At 38.7% G+C, this 20,206-nt stretch overlaps 1 protein-coding gene across 6 annotated transcripts in view; it reads left to right on the top strand.

Moving 5' to 3' along the window:
• LOC116819065 (latent-transforming growth factor beta-binding protein 1-like) overlaps positions 1–20,206 on the top strand; it is a 211,884-nt gene that overhangs the window by 63,160 nt on the left and 128,518 nt on the right. For 5 of the 6 annotated variants that reach the window (XM_075064232.1, XM_032770469.2, XM_075064233.1 and 2 more), the window contains 6 exons: positions 188–290; positions 1,502–1,600; positions 6,195–6,320; positions 8,626–8,751; positions 15,573–15,692; positions 19,663–19,785. In XM_075064232.1, coding sequence (XP_074920333.1) covers positions 188–290; positions 1,502–1,600; positions 6,195–6,320; positions 8,626–8,751; positions 15,573–15,692; positions 19,663–19,785 — 697 coding nt within the window. The remainder of the gene's footprint in view (positions 1–187; positions 291–1,501; positions 1,601–6,194; positions 6,321–8,625; positions 8,752–15,572; positions 15,693–19,662; positions 19,786–20,206) is intronic. The other variant, XM_032770468.2, reaches the window with a different exon arrangement.

Here is a 20,206-nt window from a genome sequence, read left to right on the forward strand (position 1 = left end):
TAATGGCAGTATTGCATGGTATGCCACCATTATTTCATATTTTAATTAGTAATACTTAGTTTGCTGTTAATATGTAATAGGTATGGAAAAACAGCAACTGTTTTTCCAGACAATAGTTCCCCACACAACTCAGAAAACTGCATTAAAATCACATCTTCAAATTGTAAATTTTTAATTTTTTTTTTAGGAATTAGTTTCACTTGATGATCAAGAAAAACCTGTGCTCGAGCCTGGTCAACCTCAGCTTTCTCCTGGGATTTCAACAATTAACCTGCATCCAAAATTTCCAGGTAGCTCTTTTTGATTCCTCTTTTAGGGGAAGACAGTACTTGTGAATCAAAGAATGGAATACTACATTTTGCTGTATGTTGCTTTCTGCTTCAGAATTTAATTGCTAATTTGAAACTCTGGATTCACAAATTTAGCACCTGACCCTGCAATAATTTTACTCCTACTAGTGATCCTTACAAGAACGGCCCCATTAAAGTCAGTTGGACTATTCGTGTAAGTGCGTGCAGAACTGGTCCCTCTGAGTCCAGTTCTGCGGTGCTCTGCACACAGAGCTCCCATTGAAGTCAATAGCAGTGACATGAGGGGAGTGTAATGGAAGGATTATACTGTAAGGAGTGAAATTCTTTACCTAGAAAAATTATAAAGGGAATCATAATACAAAACAACAACTAAACTTTGTAACATTATTATTAAAAATGTGCTAAGTGCTTTAGAGAATGAATACAGAAACACTGTCTCTGCCCCCAAAGAAATTACACTCTAACTTCAAATTGGATACAACATTTGAGAGTAATTATCCAAAAGTGCGAAAATGAGAAGGTTGACAATTAGACCACGTGATGACTGTTACTGAGTGTGCTCATTTTGGTTCCATTCAAGTTACTATTGTTCTTAATGGTAAATTGGTGCACTACTTGTGGCAACATGGAAGACGTGGATTTTTTGAAGGGATATTCATTAGAAGATGTTAGTGGCTTGGCTAACAGGTTTGGTGAGAACATTCAATGAACAGGAGGCAGAATGTTAGAAGTCATAGAGCCAGGAGTAGAAGGAGGAAACAGGAGTGGAACGGGTTGCGGTTGGCATCATTGGAGGAGCAAAGGGTAGGCGAAGTGTTAAGAGTCAAAGACAGATATTGTAGACTGAGGTGAAATGGTGGATGACCTTGAATATGAGAACACAAAGTTTGGAGTCCGTTGTGCTGTGGGTGCAATCCACCTCTGATAATGGGCACTCTCATTGAGGTGCCTAAATCTAAATTTAGATGTCTAAATTTAGGTGCGAAAAATGAGGCCACTAGACATTCTTTAGTACAAAGGTTTTTTTTCACAAGTGGTGTAATGATAAAATCTTCAAACTGTTTTTCTTATTTAAAATCAAAGAAGGATAAATTACAAAAAGCCTTCATACTATCAGATTAGTTCAATGCTGTGTGTTATGTGTTGAAATATATCTTAAATATGATTGTTTCCCATTCTATGTCAAACAGCAGTGATTGAAAAAACCTCCCCTCCTATGCCTGTTGAAGTTGCCCCTGAAGCTTCTACTTCAAGTGCAAGTCAAGTAATTGCACCTACTCAAGTTACAGGTATGGTAGTTGCCTTTTAATGTAAAAACAGGGTAAGATGTGACTGTGAACACGTTCATGACAATAACATCTAACTAGTACCACACTACCGTTGTATTGGGATAGCAAATAGACTGTAACAGTAGAGCACAGGGGAGTACTTAACTGGGAGGTACAACATAGGAGGGCAAAATAGCACACTAAGGAGTGTGTTTTCAGCAGAGCTAGGATTTGGGCTTCCCTGATTGCAGGTACAATTTGCTTCCTCATTTTTATGCCCAGAAAATAAAGGGTAGGTGCACATACGAATAATTCCACCTTTAGAAACTACAGCAATAGAGGAGGACACAGAATTTGAAAACTGTCAGAAGACAAAGATAAGAATGGAATGAATAAAGCCTGTGAGACTTCTTTGCACTTTAAGACTGCTGAGAGATAACTGACTCTGGATAACTTTATGAAGGTGAGAAGACATTGGAAGACAGTGAGCAAACTAAGGACACTGAAAAGAAGCTTGAGAATCTACATTGAATTCTACTGTAGATTTAATTCACAATCCTTGATGTTTAGTAATGTAATCCAAAGAGGAAAAAGATTGCAGGGCAGAGACTGCTACCTCGTAACTCCAAATATGATGAAGGTCTCGGTGAATATCACACATGGTCTAATCCTCCCCTCGTTGAAATCAAAGGTAAAAGTTCCTTTGGTTTCAGTAGTGCAGGATTAGAGAAGTGGACAGCAAGAATGACCCTACACATCGTTATCTACACTGGTGCTTATGTCAGGACATAGCAGCTGAATGGAAAGCATCATAGACAATTTCAGATACTTGGGGCAAAACCCCCATTGACTTCAGCGGGGTCCACATTTCACCCCTGGGTCAAAACTGAAGGTTACTTCCATGCTGATATTTCCAAAATTATTCTGCTAGTACTAAGGCAAAAAGAATCATGCTTGTGGGTATAAATTACCATAGTTATTTTTCCAGCTCTAGTCCAGTTCCTCACTAGTCTTGCTTCCATCTACTTCACTCCACCGAAACTGTTCTCGCCAAGGTTTCCAACAGGCTTTTCCTGGTCAAATCTGAAGGCGCGCAATTCCCAGCCTCATCCTCTTGGACGTCTCTACGTTTTTGACACAATCTGTCAGTTTGTCCACTTTGCTTGTCCTCTCTGGCTTCTCCTTCTGCCATTCTGGCATTTCTTTTGGCACGTCTGCCTCTTCCTCACTCCCACTTCAGTGTAGATTCTTCATGGATCTATTCCTAGTCCTCCACTTTTTTTTTTTTTTTTTAACACATTTTCTTGGTTAATCTCATCCATTTGCATGGCTTCAACTAATATCTCAATGCTAACTAATACATTTACCTGTCCACTCCTGGCTCATTCAGTCCTCTATTTCATCCTGCCTCTTGCATCTCCTGGATGTGTCTCCCTCAATTTAAACATAATACTGTCAAATCTGAATTTCTTTTCTCTCACACCCTTACTGCTCTGTTTTTTCTCTGCCACCATCATCCTCCCTATTCTGAGGACTATAACCTGGGAGCCATCCTTTCATATTCTCACTTTCTCTACACATACAGGTCATATCCAGATCTTCTCACTTCCTCCGCCATGTTATCAATAAGGAAATACGTTTTCTTTCTTCTCTATACAACTAAAACTCCATCAGCTTCAGTCTTGAGGGCTGATTTAATATTTGAATGATGACTGAGGCAGGATAATTTATTAATTTAACTAACAATTTAAAAGGGACCTTTTATGAAAATTCCTGAAATCACTAAAAGTTCATTTTGATATTGGGAATAGGTAGGACTTGATTTCTCCACTTGTCACGTATACTTTGTATTACTTCTTGCAGTGTTTCTTTTCCAGCTCATCCCATATTTCTGGTGACAGAGTGTCTGCAATCAGTAGGTGATATCAGAGGTGACTAGAAGGCTCCTATAATACTTTTGGACTTAAGTAATCCCTGTATCCTTGAGGCTGTACTTTCTTGTGAAGTGTAATCACGTTTTTATAGTCAGTTTCAATACAGAAGCTTCATCAGTAGAGAAAAATCATTAAACATATTCATGGCCTAACATTGCTTTTTTTAATTTGCACGAACATTTTCTCTACAGCTATCATAGCTCTTATGGCACACATGACAAGCAGCCATTCAGTTCCATGTATCTGTAACAATACTCCCCACAGCCTTTCTTTTGAAGCATTTTTGTGGAGAATTTTATCTCTTTCACTGGGTCAAATAAATTGAAACACCGGTGTTGATGTTTCTGTGTGTTCCAAATCTGAGTGCGCTCTCATGATCTGGCATTCATGCCCATCCTCAGTCTTTGTGAGTTATTTTCTTAGATAAGTTATTTAAACTTTGTAGGTGGGTATGAACTTACTGATCTACTTCAGCATGCCTTGCAATCTCTGAATTCCTTTTTTATCTTTGTGTCTCTGCACAGTCAGTATCATTTAAATATTAGACTCGGTAAATATTGTTCCCTTTGTGACCAGTTTCCCATCTAAGCAGGTGATTTAAAATTGTTTGAAATTGACAGTTTGCCTTATTCCACTTAACAGTGGTTTTTCTTGCAATTTTCAGTACTCTCCACAATTGTTCCTGATGTTCTCCTGCAAGACCTTCTAGTATCTAGGACAGGTTGTTATGAGATGAAACACTTCCAGTGCAAAACATGTTCCAAAAGACAATCTCAGGAAACATTATCTGCCAAATGGTTACTGAAAATACAAGTCTTGGAGATTTGTGTGTCCATGGGAATCTGCCAAACCCTTGTGATGTATCTAATTTGCTGAAAAATTTGGCTCCTGCCATGTCAGCAAACATTTCATACCTTGTGGGCGAGAGGAAATATACTTTCTAAATTGTCTTTTTCAACTCCTTTTGTCTCTGCTGTTGCCAAGGAGTGAACGCAGTCTGTCAGCTCTTCACAATAATCCCATTTGCTATCACGTTTTCCAGCTGTCCCTAGTCTCTCTTTCTAGGCTTGTGGAGCATTTAGGGTGGCGTATATAACAAGCTTTGTCTCTTCCCATAATTGCATCTTGTAATTTCCTGTGAACATGTCTTCATATGCCACAAATAGATTGTTCACATCTGGTTGAGGTTTGTTAGCAGACTTGTCATTCAGATTCTTCATGACATACCCCTCTTGATTAGATCTAGCATCTCATGTGTATGTAAGCTCAGATCTGGTCACTTTCCTCAGTGTGCAATGTGTCACAAACTCTTGTTTTACTGTTTCCCTTTTTCCCCTCAGTGACAGTTCACATTCACTCAGAAGTGGAATTTGTTCTTCATGTGTAACCTCTTGTGCATATTTTTTAGCCATTCATTTGATTTTGCAGCTTCTTTCTTTGATGGATTTATGAGTAACATTTTGCCTTCATTTGAGTTTTGTGTCACTCTCTACAGCCATTATTTCCATTCGTCTTTGTTATACTGCTTGGCATACAAATATTGCTTTTTCCAGTGCCAGGTCCATGTCTCAGAGTAGCATTTCACGTGTCTTTTTATCGTTTCACCCCAAAGGAGTTTGATCTTTAATGAGGGATTTTAATGATAGTCATACACAATCCATGGTCTTTATCCAGAAAATATATCGTCCATAGGTAACATTCTTTCATGTAACACATTAGTGCTCAATCCTTTTCAATAGTTTTTTCAAAGCTTTCTTACCTCCTCCATATGACTTGAAAGGTTTCATTTGAACACCATTTTAACACCAAAAATCCTGAGTCCTAGACTGGCAAGGTTGGTAAAGAGGCATTAAATTAAGTTTAAGGACAAAACTAATTAAACTACATTCTAAGAGTACATTTACACTTCCCACCGGATCGGCGGGCAGTGATCGATTTATCGGGGATTGATTTATCACGTCTAGTGTAGATGTGATGTTCTGCTGTTGACTCTGGAACTCCACCGTGGGGAGAGGTGGAAGTGGAGTCGATGGGGGAGCGGCAGCGGTCGACTTGCCACTGTCCTCAAGGCCAGGTAAATTGACCTAAGATACACCAACTTCAGCTACGCTATTCGCGTAGCTGAAGTTGCATATCTTAGGTTGACCCCCTTCCCCCCTCCCCAGTGTAGACCTAGCCTTAGACAGAAAGTTTTGACATTTAAACTGAGGTTGATATTGTGAGCTGTCTACAAAAAAAAAAAAATCCTCATATTTAACCGAGTTGTCATACTGCTTATAATAAAGTAGCCAAATCTATATTTCACCTAATTAGGAAATGTGTGTTTTCATAGACAACCTGCTGTGATATTGCTAATAACTACAGTCTGTGAAAATAATTCTGTAATCTGCTACAGCTAACAGTTTAACATCTATGATTATTTTCATTTTACTCCTTCACTTTTGATCTGCATATGCACCCACTTGACTTCTGTGTGTAGGGGAGAGGGTAGGAAGTGGTGGGAGAAGAGTCATCTGACCACAGGTCTGTTAGTCACTCAGGATAAATTGAACCAATCGGTGTAGTCACAACTGATTTCAGGGTTTCTCTCCTTTTAGCTGGAATAACTGAATGTCACCCATTTACTGGAATGTTTAAGATAGTTTGTAGTAAGTTTTTTCTTTGTGTGTGTGTATGTATAGAAATCAATGAATGCACAGTGAACCCTGATATCTGTGGAGCAGGACACTGCGTTAATTTGCCTGTGGGATACACCTGCATCTGCTATGATGGGTACAAGCTGAATGATCAACAGACAAAATGCTCTGGTATGAAACAACTTTTTCAATAATCTAAAGTATTCACTGTATTAAACTTTTTCAAATGTAGAGCCTCTTCCTGCAAGGTCCTTTGTACAATGTAGAAATCCTCTTCTGTGCATGCCAAAACTACTCAAAAATGTAATTTATATATATAAAGCAATATTCACCAAAAGCAGGCTTCAGTGAACCTTTCAGATAGTCAAAGATGAATGGAATTTTTTTAAAAAAGTTTTTTATGTGTGAATTTAGTGCTCATGAAAGGTCTCACTGAAGTCACTAGGAGTTGAGGGCAATAATCAGGAAACCATTTTAACTTGTCTGACCTGTCTCAATGAGTGTGTGTTTGACAGTCCCAAGTGTGTGATAAATATGTAGAGCATGGTGAATGTCAAAATCTATTTTACTTGTGGGTACAGTCATGCTTTGGAGGCACTAGTCTGCATTTTGGGAGGGGCAGGATCATGCCACCTAATCAGGTGCTCTGGGAGGGATTCTGCCTCAGGGAAACAGAATTTCTCTCAGATTTCACCAGTGCATATTGGACTGTTTTGCTGGTACTATCCTTCTGAGAGTGCAGTTGACTCTCTTCTGCTGGCTAATGAGAAGTGGGTTGAGTAGGAAACAGTTACCCTGGCACCTTTGCTGCCCTCTTTGGGATGTCTTACATTGCAATGGCTGCTACAAAGATTTAGACCTTGTGCTCTAGGGCAGTGACCCTCAACCTTTCCAGACTACTGTACCCTTTTCAGGAGTCAGATTTGTCTTGAGAACCCTCAAGTTTCACCTCACTTAAAAACTACTAGCTCACAAAATCAGACATAAAAATATAAAAATGTCACAACACACTAATACCAAAAAATTGCTTATGTTCCAATTTTTACCATATAATATAAAATAAATCGATTGGAATATAAATCTTGTACTTACATTTCAGTGTATAATATATAAAGCACTATAAACAAGTAATTGCCGGTATGAAATTTTAGTTTGTACTGACTTCACTAGTGTTTTTTATGTAGCCTGTTGTAAAACTAGGCAAATATCTAGATGAGTTGATGTACCCCCTGGAAGACCTCTGAGTACCCCAGCTGAGAAGCAGTGATCTAGTCCATCCCACCACGCTGAGACAGGACCAAGTATACCTTAAATCTTCGGTTACAATTGTCAACACCATTAATAACAGTGGGTCCACATGATTGTAAATTGAAGCGTAATTTGGCCCATAGAGTGTATTTGAAGGCTCGATCAGTTCTTTCTCTGCATTTTTTCTTTAAAAATAATAAATAAGGCTATATATGCAAACATTCTATTAATGCAGTTTTATTGATGAGATTTTACATGTCCAGGAATCAGAAGTACAGACCTCTAGTTGCCCACACCAGCTATAGTTGAGCCATATTTTATTAAGGGATTAAAATTACACCATATACAAGACTACAAAAGGCTGCCTGTGAATTACAGCAGAGGATAAGAGTCACAACTAAATCAGGAATCAAGTTCCTGACTTCTTTGTAAACAAAATTTCAACAGTAATACTGAATGAACACAGTAATATTTACATTTGATATTATATTTTCAAATGTTCCGTTATTAATTTTTACTTTATCAGAAAGTCAATAACTACTCAAAAATAATACCTCTACTAACTGGTGCTAATACACTATTTACATATATTTTATACAAATATACCCAGAATAATAATTGATTTAAAATTCATATAATTTTGACTAGCTTTACACTGTTCTATGCTTGTAACAATGCCAATGCTTAATATGGGGAGTACCACAAATACTGTTGTAACATTAATTACTTTGCAAATGGAAATTTTAAAGATTTGAAGAGTGTCCACTATTTAGTTTTCAAGCAATTTCAGTACTCAGATAGGTTAAGCCAGTACAACAGGGCCGGCTCCAGGCACCAGCTTATCAAGCAGGTGCTTGGGGCGGCCACTCCAGAGTGGGGCGGCACTTTCAGCTATTCGGCGGCAATTCAGCGGAGGGTCCCTCATTCCTGCTCGGAGCGAAGGACCTCCCGCTGAATTGCAGCTTTTTTTTTTTTTTTTTGGCTGCTTGGGGCAGCAGAACCCCTGGAGCCGGCCCTGGCCAGTAAGCATGATTTTTCCATCTACAGCTATTTGATATATCCTTCTTGAGGCTCTTTAAGAGAGCAAAGTGTATAGACTTTCAAACAGTTAAATTCATTACAGCCCTGTCTTTTCAAAGGCACATATTTGTTGGGTGGAGTGGGGAAAAGATTCATTGCCAATTATGTTACATTTTTCAATATCCTTATATTTTTATTTCTTAAACAGATATCAATGAGTGTGTTCAGAATCCCCATCTATGCTCCCTTGGGCACTGTGAAAATACAGAAGGGAGTTTCCTGTGCATTTGCCAAGCAGGATTCATGGCCAATGAAGAAGGAACAGAATGCATTGGTAACCACTGTTCTTCTTTATTAAAACGACAATGAGAATAATAATTTTAAAACTAATCATTAAGAGCCTGAGCCAAAGTTAACTGAAGTAATTGAAAATACTCCCTTTGACCACAGTGAACATTGAATCAGACCCTAAAGCCCAGATCCTCAAAATCAATGTCCATTTGGGGCCTAAATACCTTTGCAGATGGGGGCCTAGGAGGTCAATATAATGTTTTCTTCATGACATATTTATTAGGAAGCCGGGAAAAAAACCCAAACTGGACTCCAGGGTGTTTATGTGTATAGCTACAGAGGGACATGGTTAACCATACTGAGTGTTGACAATTATTTATTTTAAAAGTTATTGCTTTTTGCAAATATGAAATCAAGATTCTCCCTGATATATTTTTTTTTATTTTCCCCCCAACTAATTGGCTGAAGGGTGAGATATTTAAAAAAAATTACAAAACAACTCCTTACCTCTCAACTGTCCCAAATTTGGCAGGACAATCTGCTTTTCCACAGCTTTCTTTGGAATTACCCAGCTGTCCCTTCTTGCCATCTGTAAGCCCCACAGTGTGAACACACTATTCATGTAACATTTATATGTTGCCTTGATCACTCTTCTCTCCACTTCTCCCTGAAGCTTCAGTTGCACCCACAGCTAGTGTCCTCTTCGCTATTCCCTTTGCATAGGAAAATTGCAAGTGACTCCACATAGCTGTGGCTCTGACCTTCTCTGGCCATCTTCCAACAAAGTATGTATAGGCTGGTGGATTTGATCACCAGCTGGGAAACATAACTAGCCACACCCAGATCTATTCATAGCCCTTGCCTCAGGGCTCTGTTTTTTGTCCAACACAAAAAAGGAAATGTGGCCTGGCAACATAAAGTAATAGTTCTGGTCCAAACATGAGACTGTACCCTGCCCCTCAGTCTCCTGCAAGTTGGTGGTCAGAACCTTCAGCCAGCTGTGGAGGCAGAGGGGAAGAGCAGTTGCAGGGGCTCTCATCCCCTCATAGTCCTCTTTTGTAGTACAGGAGAGTATTCTCCCATCACGCTTCTGGACCCAGGCTCCATTCTGGAGCTGGGGCCCACATCTGTATCACCAAGCTGGTAATTATCAGACCCAATCACCTGACACTACTCCTTCCCAGAACAGCGCTGGCTGCATCCTGGCCCTTAAAGGGGCAGATCACCCTGACAGAGTGGAATGCAGAGAACTCCAAGTAACACAGAGGACCAGGTCCTCAAAAGTATTTAGGTGCTTAGTTCCTATTGAAGTCAATGGGAGTTAGGCACCTAAATACCTTTGAGGATCTGGGAATAGTTTTTCTGGATTTACACCAGTGCAACTGAAAGCAGGATCTGTCCCACAATGTTTCTAATGTATAATATATTACTCTCCAGTGTTTGTTAAATACCTCTTCTTAAGCTGAATATTAACATTTTCTTTTGTAATTCTCTACGTCTTTTCTATCTGGCAAACATACAAGAAAGAATGGGGGATATTCATATATTACATATGTTGGTTATTTGATGATGAATTTAAGCTTATGTGCACCTTTTGGTTTCTCCCCCTATCCTACTTCTCAGATTTTGTTGAAGGTTTGAGACCTCACATCTGTGGAGAAGGCCTCTCTGTAAATACCATTGGCTTATATAAATGTGAATGCTGAATGAAAGGAGAGGCCAATGTCATGGAGAGTTTTGACTCTACAGTAGTAGAAGTATGGCAGTGAAATTAAGCAAGCTAAACCACTGGCAAGTTAATAGCCATATGTTAGTATTGAATCTTCCCCTGTTGTTTCCAGACTAGTGTTTCTAATTTCTCCAGTTAACTTTAAGTCTGTCTTGGCGTATTTCATACCCCGTTAATTTTCAGTTAGCAAATTTGATCATGGTATGTTCTTTTGGATATTTGATAAAAATATTAAATAACACGTCCCATTATGGAAGAATAAATACAACAATGACAAAAGTAAAGCTCTTCTTTTGCAATTCTGTGCTGGGTGATAATTTGGGCAATACTTAGACTCCAGGCTAGTAGAAGTTCATCTAACACTTCATTTTAATCTCTTCCTTTGCTATCTGTTTATAAAAACTCTGTCCACAATAAGGCTCATCTTTAATGTTTTACATTTGTGTAACAACAAAAATTGAACAAAGGGACATTTGCTGTTTGGGACATAAAGCTGCCACCAAACACTGTCATTTCATAGAATAAGAGAGAAATCCCAGCACATCTGACCTAAAAACGTGTATCTTTTCTTTTTGGCATCCATTTTTCTCTGGTGTGTGTTTTGTGGGATTTTTTCCCTTACCTCTTCAACATTGATTTGATAATCAATGAATTAAAACCATAGTCAATTATTCTAGTTTAAATATATACTCATTTGTACTTTAATCTAAATTACTGAGCGTAGAAAAAAATTAACATATTTCTATAATAATTAGACACAAAATGCCATGTATTCTGTAGTATTGCCTTGTCTGCGTTTTAATAACCCATAAACTGGTAGCAATCCAGCACCACGCATTCTTTTGAGTGACTTAGGATGACTTTGAGTTGTTTTTTTAGAACACAGTTCAAAGTATTTTTCATTGTTTTTGTATTTGTTTTAAATGATCCTCATCACCTGCTGTGGGACGGGCTGTCCTAGGCTAGTTTATTCTGGCATAAGACATATTGGTCCAGATTTTCAAAAGGACTCCTATCCAACAACCATTATGGATGCACAAGTGAAAGGCTTGTGTACAAGCAAGCAAGCTTAATTGTACTTTTGTGTGTGCACTTTTAAAAATGTATGTCATGAAGATTTTCATCATTATACATCAGAAATTATGAAGTGAGCATATTAGTAAATCAGGGTTGCTCAGGGGTAGCATTTAAAGAAAACCTTTTTTTGTTTTGTTGTTTTTACCGACAACAAAAAGATTCCAAATTGAGATGAAGTCATTTGCGATTTTTAAAATAAAATGTACATATTTACATGAGTGCTATGTTGGCTGAGCAATGAAGGAAGAACTGTGTTTATTAGAAGAAATTTAAGAAAATACTGATTGTAAGGCAGTATTTGTAATTGGGTCCAAGCGGAAACACATGGAAAACATGTTTGTTTTGTTTGGCCCTGTGCTTCAGAGAACAAGCTGAGACCTGATTATAAATCCAATCCAAACACAAGCTGAGTGGAGAGACAGTTAGTTCATTTGTAGTGTCTTTACCAGTGGATACCAATCAGTTACTTCTCTTGGAGAAGCAATTCCAATTAAATCCATGGGGACTGGGACTGGGGTGTTCAAAACCTGGAAGTGAGAGCTTGTCTCGCAGGCTCCTCAATCCCATTGGCCAGGGTTTGGGGTTTGGTTTTTGGTTGTTTTTTTTTAAATCTAGCTCTGGGGTGGTCCTTGCATAGTTTTTAAGTGTTCTTTCTGGGCAGGGGCAGATGAGAGAATCATAGTTGGATTATTTATATTGTGTGCTAAAGATGGGGGGAAATAAGATTATTAGAGTCCTTACATGGTTCTGAAAATAAAATGTTGTCTTAACTTATTATTAACTTTTTCATTATTTTATCTTTCGATACATCACTTTGAGATTAAGTTTATCACAGACGAGGGGAATTGAGACTGCTTCTACGGTTCAAAGTATCGAGCACCCTCAATGCTCATTGACTTCAGCTGGAGTTGAAGATATGAGTATCTTGCTCAGTGTCTTGCAAGATCAAGCCCATCATCATTTCTTCTATCTTTCCTCCTCTCACAATGTGTTTAGCAACTTTCCTGTAGGAGACTTTTCTTACAGACATTCACAGCAGCATCCAGTGATAGCAGCAAATAGATTTGCTGCTGTGGGTTTTGTTAAAGAACTCCTCCTTTTAGTTTGAACCATCCGTTATTTTCTGTTATATTACTAATTGTTTCAAAACATTCACTCCAGTGTATCAGGTTTCTTATTCTCCCAGATTTGAGACAATAGTTTCCCATTATATAACACATGTAATTCCTGCAAACAAATTCTACGTTGAAAACTAGTTAAGGTTGCTTAAGGGAAAAACCCTCCCACACTAACCCTTCAAACCAAGGAAATGACATGTTAAGGGAACCATTTTCACCACATCATTACACCCACACATGACATTTACCATTCTGACAGATTCTGCAGCTCCACAAATAACTCCCTTCCACTTCCCACACAACCCCCCACCACACACACACACTACTTGCAAATCATTCACTATAACACCACACCTTACTTCAGACTTTACATACCCACACAAACACATATAATAGATCTGGAACTTACCCAGTGGTCATATTTTAAGAGTACATACAAGTTACTATTGCTGAGTTCAGAATTAAAGTGTAATATTATCATAGGTGTAGCTGGTACTGCCGCTTATAGTTCAGGTTGCTTGACACTTCCCATTATAAGATCCTGTTGTCAGTTTCTTATAACTTTGCTGGACTTTAACTATATGGGCAGACATTTTCCATGCTGCATATCTTTCTCAAGCTCGGGTTTTTGGAAATTTTTCACAAAAATGGTCCAGCTGTTCCTGAGAACAAGTTTAGATGGAAATAGGAGGGGAGGGATAGCTTAGTGGTTTGAGCATTGGCCTGCTAAACCCAGGGTTGTGAGTTTAATCGTGGAGGGGGCCATTTAGGGATCTGGGGCAAAAATCAGTACTTGGTCCTGCTAGTGAAGGCAGAGGACTGGACTCAATGACCTTTTGAGGTCCATTCCAGTTCTAGGAGATAGGTATATCACCAATTATTATTATTATATTGTTTTGCCCATGTTAAAAAAAAAATCTTACAGCCATTTCTTTCAGAAGCTCTCGTGCCTCCATGTTTCAGAGCAAAGGCTTGAAATTTGGCAAGGGGTGGTCTTTGTGTCAGGGATGTGTCTTTTGCTGTTCTCATGAAAAGCTACCCAGATTTGGTCAAGTTCTGAGCCTTTGAAAAATTGCCACGTGCACATGCTCAGTAGAGAATTGTTAGAGTTAGGTTGCTGAATTCTCTGAAGATTAATCTGCACTGATAATGTTCCAGCCCAGGGAGGTAGGGGCAGAGCAGTACTTTAGCTGCAGCTGCTTCTTCAGGCTCCTGGGAACCGCTGTGGCACTGGGCACCAGAACTGAGAGCAGCACTTTCAGTACTCCCACTGCTTATGCCTGGGCATGATAGAGTGAGGCCAGGTCTACACGACGCGCAAAAATCGATTTTAGATACGCAATTTCAGCTACGAGAATAGTGTAGCTGAAATCGATTATCTAAAATCGATCTACTCACCCATCTTCACCGCGCGGGATCGATGTGCGCGGCTCGCCATGTCGATTCCGGAATTCCGTTGGTTTTGGTGGAGTTCCGGAATCGATGTAAGTGCGCTCAGGGATCGATATATCGCGTCTAGATGAGACGCGATATATTGATCCCCGAGCAATCGATTGTAACGCGCCAATATGGCGTGTCGTATAGACGTGGCCTGAGAAACAGCTTGTCTTGGATAAAGGGGGGACAAGAGCCGAGCAGAAGTATGGTGTGCAGAGTAGATTGGGACATGGGGTCTGGGGATGGGGGGTTTAGGAGCTGGGAGATTAAATGTGCCCTGTCCATTGGATGATGCAGGAGACCTATGGAAAAAATAGTACGTGTTCATGTAATTAAAGACTAGTAGAATAAGGCATGTGCATGCACGTGGGAGTGGAATTAAGGCTGCACTGGCAACCTTAATTCTGACATTTCCTAACTTTTGAATGCTTGACTTTGCAACCTTAAGAGTCTGTTACTTTAGCTTTTTGTATGTAAAAGTGTGTGTATTGTGAGTAGCGTGGTGATCGTTTTGTTTTTGTTTTTTTATGTGGAAGGGAGCTGCAGAGAGTGTCAATGAGAGCTCTGAGGTTTAGACATAAGCTCCCTGCTCCGATGTGACTGAGCTAGACCATCAGAATGGAATCTGTGCTGATGCACTCCCTAGCCCATACATTGCCAGAAGCTTTTCTGCAGCCTCATGAGGTTGTCGAGTCACACATACCCTTTTCTTAGACCCACATTATCCACCCATGTCTTCGATCGCCACTCACACTGCCTGCATTTGTAGTCCTCCCACAACTTATCTGCCCTATAATTCTGCATACAGAAGGGCCTAGGGCAGCCTCAATTTCCCACCTCTGTGCCCCCTCCTCAAGCACTCAACAAATCTCACTTTAGGTAGGGAAACTGGGGGTACAGTGAGACCTGCAGTGCTGGTACGACAAGCCTCTACAAGGTCCTAAGAGTGGCTGGAGTGAGTTAGCTGTGGGTGCTGAAAACAGAGGAGATTCACCGAAATTTCTCTAAAGAAGGGTTTTTGCAGGTTTATATCTCACCCCAGGAACATTTTTAATGCTCATAATACCCTCAGAAATTCAAGGTCACCTCAAGGAGAATTTTCTATTTTTTGTGTATTTAAATGGCAAGTGGGCTGAGCTACACAGAGGTAGTCAGGTCCCTTCAAAGCCATACACGTTATATGTCCTTCACTACGGAACCACTGTCAGCAACTCCATAATTTAATTGTGAAGCTACAATGATTACCCTTGTATCTTTAATCAATTTATAAATAAAAGATCTGATCCACAGCTGGTATAAATCTGTAGGGCTCTTTTGACTTCAATGGAACAGGGCTGACTTACACCAGATGAGAAGGACTTCAGTAGAGCTATCCTGATATACATCATCTGAGAATCTGGTTCAAAATACACAACTTAATATATAAATGCAGTTACACTAATTAGACTAGTTTGTTCTTCAACAGTCTGTTATATTCCAACCTAGATGTTCTTATTTTTAAAGATATTGACGAATGCCTGACCCAAAGTATTTGTCCAGATGAACAATGCATTAATGGTCCTGGCTCTTACCAATGTGTTCCTTGCACAGATGGATTCAGAGGCTGGAATGGACAGTGCCATGGTATGTTCTGTAGTGTTTGTATCCCAAATATTGTTATATTTGTGTTTTGAGAGAGCGTGGTGTTAATGAAAATGTGCCAAAAAGGCCTCCTATTGTTACTGAAGTAGAAACTGAAGGTAGGTAATATTTCAAAATGATTTCTGGTCTTGGAGAGAGAGGGAGTCAGCCAAGGTTTCCTCACTACAGAGCAGTGAAAATTAAATTTAGGATGTAAGTATCATGAGATTTAAAAGTGGAATTTTAGAAATATGAAAATACGGAATTTTAAAATTTAAGAGATTTTTAAACTAGTGATATGCTCGAGTGCCATTGTTAAGGTTAGTAAGCAAGTGGAAAAAACTTGAGATTGCTATAATACTTCAGTGTGAATGGCGTGCTGTTGAAGGAAATTCAGTCACAAAGCACACTGACAACATCTCTTAATTATCAGTATTTCCAGCAAACCATTCAGCACACCTTTAACAGTTTCACAGTCATTCAATAAGGATCATTTTTAGCTCAGGTTTAACGGATAGATTTTTCACACTCCCTATTACAGTTTTTTTTCCCAGTTGTTTGCCTTCCCTTTTTTCAAGGACATTGACATCAGTTTCTGAAACTGATAGCAAAGGGCAGTCAGAGGTGTTGTGTAATAATTGTACAGTGCTACTTGTCTTCTGGAGCTGAGAGTACCACCTGCTGGATTAATTGAAGCACGATTGCATTTCACTTGTGAGGGAAGTGATTTGTGTGTGTGCGCGTGCATGCATAGGTGTGTGTACATATATGCATACGCACACTGTACTTTGTGCAATAATTTGGGACTCTTTCTACAACACAGATTTCCATTTATTGGGAAGTAAAAAGTTGCCTTTTTTATATATATTCATTTTTTATATATAGTACAAATGAATATACAGCTTCAAAGGTGGTCTAGGAAGAGTGCATATTTTCTAATATTAGGCTTGATTTTTATACCGCCGCAGAAATTGCTTTTCAGAGATAATCCAGTTCAAAATACCAATATTCTAGTGCAGTCCCAGAATTACATCACTTACATTTTTCATTTTGCCAGCCAGATTATTAGAAATGCAAGCAGAAATGTTAAATCACTGCATTACTCAGCCCAGGGTCACAAACTTAACTGCTTGCTCCAAGCAATAAATCTCTGTTTTGAATTACTGAAGTCATATATAATTTTTTATTAAAGGCATGCAAAGTACTCTTTCCTTTTCTCTTGTTTCATGTAAAATTCTAAACCACATATAGCCAAGGCAGTTCATCCACACTTATCGTGATATGATCAATCTTCATTTTCTGCTTATCCTGGACTTGAATTCCATTCAAAATTATCCACATGAACTTTAGTAGGTCTAATGGGGACAGATTTTTCCTTCTTAACTCAACTCTGTAGCTTTGTAATAAAGTGCCTTTTAAACAATATGGCAAAAATCCATCCTACTCTGTCTGAGAAGGTATTTATAGGCAAACTTGAGAGTCCCTTCTGCACTCAGCCCATTGGTCAGATTCTTGATGAACTTTCATACCAATTGCCATTCTGTAGTTTCTCTCTGCAAGTCAGTTTTCTGTAGTTCTTTTCCCTATTCTTGTTCTCCATTCCTGCACTCCTTTTAATTGATCCTTAGGAAACAAATTCCAACAATCCCAGTGCTCTTTAACAGTACAAATTATATCCTCTCCTATTTTATGAAGGTAAGCTTATTATTTCATTTTAAATGTAGGTAGGTTTACATGTATACGGCATTATGAACTGCGTGGGATAGGGACATCGAAATCAAAAACATATGGGCTGAAATTGAAACTCACATCTCATTCTCAAAGGAAGTCTGCACAACACCTTCAAAAGATGAGCCTGGAAAGTTAAATTCATAACTCTGCAAAATACCAAAAATCATGGGCTTAATAAAGACACTGGATTTATGGCTCATTACAGCAATCGCTAACCCACTTATCCTCCTTTGTCCTAATACTGTAGAGGTGTTACCTGCCCAAGTTACCTTGCAAGAATGGTCTCTTGCAATATATGTTCATTCAAAATCTGTTCCATGTTGTATTTAGCTGTGACACTCTGGTTACCTTTCCCAGATGTGAAGGAGAGCTCTGTAGCAACCTGCAATTGGCCCATGCCAGCTGACTCAGGCTTGTGGGGCTCGTGCTAAGAGGCTGTTTAATTGTGGTATAGACGTTTGGGCTCGGGCTGGAGCCCAGGCTCTAGGACCCTGCAAGATGAGAGGGTTGCAGAGCTCTGGCTGCAGCTTAGCTTTTCAAATTTGAATCAGCTGGAACAGGCCAGCCCTGGGTCTAATTGCAACATAGAGATACCTGGTGTAAACTTGAAAGCTTGTGTCTTTCACCAACAGAATTTGGTCCAATTAAAGATGTTACCACACCCATCTCATTGATACAAGGTCTGGGAATTATTGTAATCAGTCCTGGAGCCTGGCTGGATTGATTTAAATAAAAGCAATTTGAATCAATTGTTAATTTAAAAAAAAACTTGATTCTAATAACCAATTTTAATCTTTGTTTCCATTTTTTTAAAAATCTATTGTACATTGAAATAAAAATTGCTGATGTGATTGGTTTACGAACTATTGATTTATATTATAAAGTTGAAGCAAATTTCAGTAAAATGATTGAATAAATGACAGAAGCAGCATTGAGAAATTGTCACATGCCACCTGGAGTTTTCTGTTGATTTTCCTGCTTTCTTTACACCAAATGAGTTTTCTAACTTAGAATAAATTAACCCAGACCTGGAAAATGTTCTCTCTACACTTACTACACTTTCTACACTACAGGCTACTGAAGGAGAAAAACGGGTTCATCACTGCTGTGAATTCTATATCTGCATAGCCAGCATTCCCCATAGTACAGTTGTTCACTTTACTAATAATTCCTGCAGCAAAAGTATTTTTTTAACGATTCTCCTCGTTTCCTGAAATGTATTATGGTGGGCAGGATTGATAAATGATTAGCAGATGCCCAAGTCACAGTGCCAACCCCATCATTTGTATTTGTATTTAGACACCTAATTTTGTAATTGGATTGAGAACATTGTGTGATATATAACAGAGTGGAGTTAAGTGCTTGCTCCATCTGTTTCTCCACTGCCTGCAATTTAAATTTGTCTTTAGTTCTCTCTTTCTGCACTGTTTTCTGGAGTTCTTTCAAAATTTCAACAGCATCAGCAATATAATATCTATCTCTAGCTATCATTTTCCAGTTGAATTCAATATATTCATCATGTCTTCTACATTTCTTTTTAGTTATATGGTACTATTTTTGGCAATAATGTTGCTGCCTACTGTGTCAAATATTGCTTCAAAAATTGTCATTGGGACAGGTTGGATATTAACAAACAGTTGAAAATTTCAGCCACCCAATTCCACTCCACATATTTGGGTAGAATAAGTTCTGACTCTTTTCCCGAATGTTTCCCACAATAGCAATTGGGGGAGTGCTAGTATTTTGAGACACTGGCAACTGCTAGCATTTTTTAGCAGTGTTGTCTGTGCTTGCTAGGAATAAATCTGTAGAATATAGGAGTAAAAATGCCAGCTCCTGTGAACACCTGATCTGCACTCAAGCTGCACCAGTGTAAGCAACAATGAGCAAATGAAGGGGAAAAAGGATTAGTGTTGATAAGGATAGTATAGACATAGCTAACTCATGGTAGAACTGTGCTTTGAAACTGTTCGCCAGCCTAGGCTAGAATACAGTTCAGGGATCAAGAAATTTTAGATCCATGTGCTTAACAAAAAAAAATGTTCTAATCTATACTGGATTAGATTTTTTTTAAGTATAATTTGGACAAACTTTAGCTGGTCCACAATGGCTGGCCAAATCATGTCAGGACCCAGTTTAATTGGATCCATGTTCACATACAATTTAAATACCATTCTATTTGAAAGCCCATGTAGATAGGAACTAATGCATATATATATTCATGCTTTCTTTGTATTCACAGATATAGATGAATGTCAGTATGGCAATCTCTGTACAAACGGACATTGTGAAAACATCGAGGGATCTTTCAGATGTACTTGTAGCCAAGGTTATAAACTATCTGCAGCAGGGGACCAGTGTGAAGGTAGGAATGTGGCTAAAACTCAGAATAATTCATCTAATGATTCTATAGCGTTTTGCATCCGGTAGGACCCCAAATGCTTTACAAAATAACTATTAATGCAAAACAACAAAATGTGCAATGTAAATCCTGCATAATTAAAACTTAAACAAGTCAGAAAATTCAAGAGCTAAAGTTTCTGTGCTAACTTGGCCTTGCTGTGCATTCTGTATACTTTGTAACATATATTATAAAACATTATGATATCTAAGAGTATCAGTCTAATAGTCTAACAAATACAAGTAAACTCATGTAGATGTTTTAGGGACTTGCTGTGGAAGCAGGAATAACCTGGGGATCTGTCCTTCAATCATCATTTTATTACACATTTATACGATACCTAGGACAATGGGACTACTTGGTGGTACTATTGTAAAAGGAATAA

This window comes from Chelonoidis abingdonii, chromosome 3, assembly GCF_003597395.2.
Source record: "Chelonoidis abingdonii isolate Lonesome George chromosome 3, CheloAbing_2.0, whole genome shotgun sequence".
Lineage (NCBI taxonomy): Eukaryota > Metazoa > Chordata > Testudines > Testudinidae > Chelonoidis > Chelonoidis abingdonii.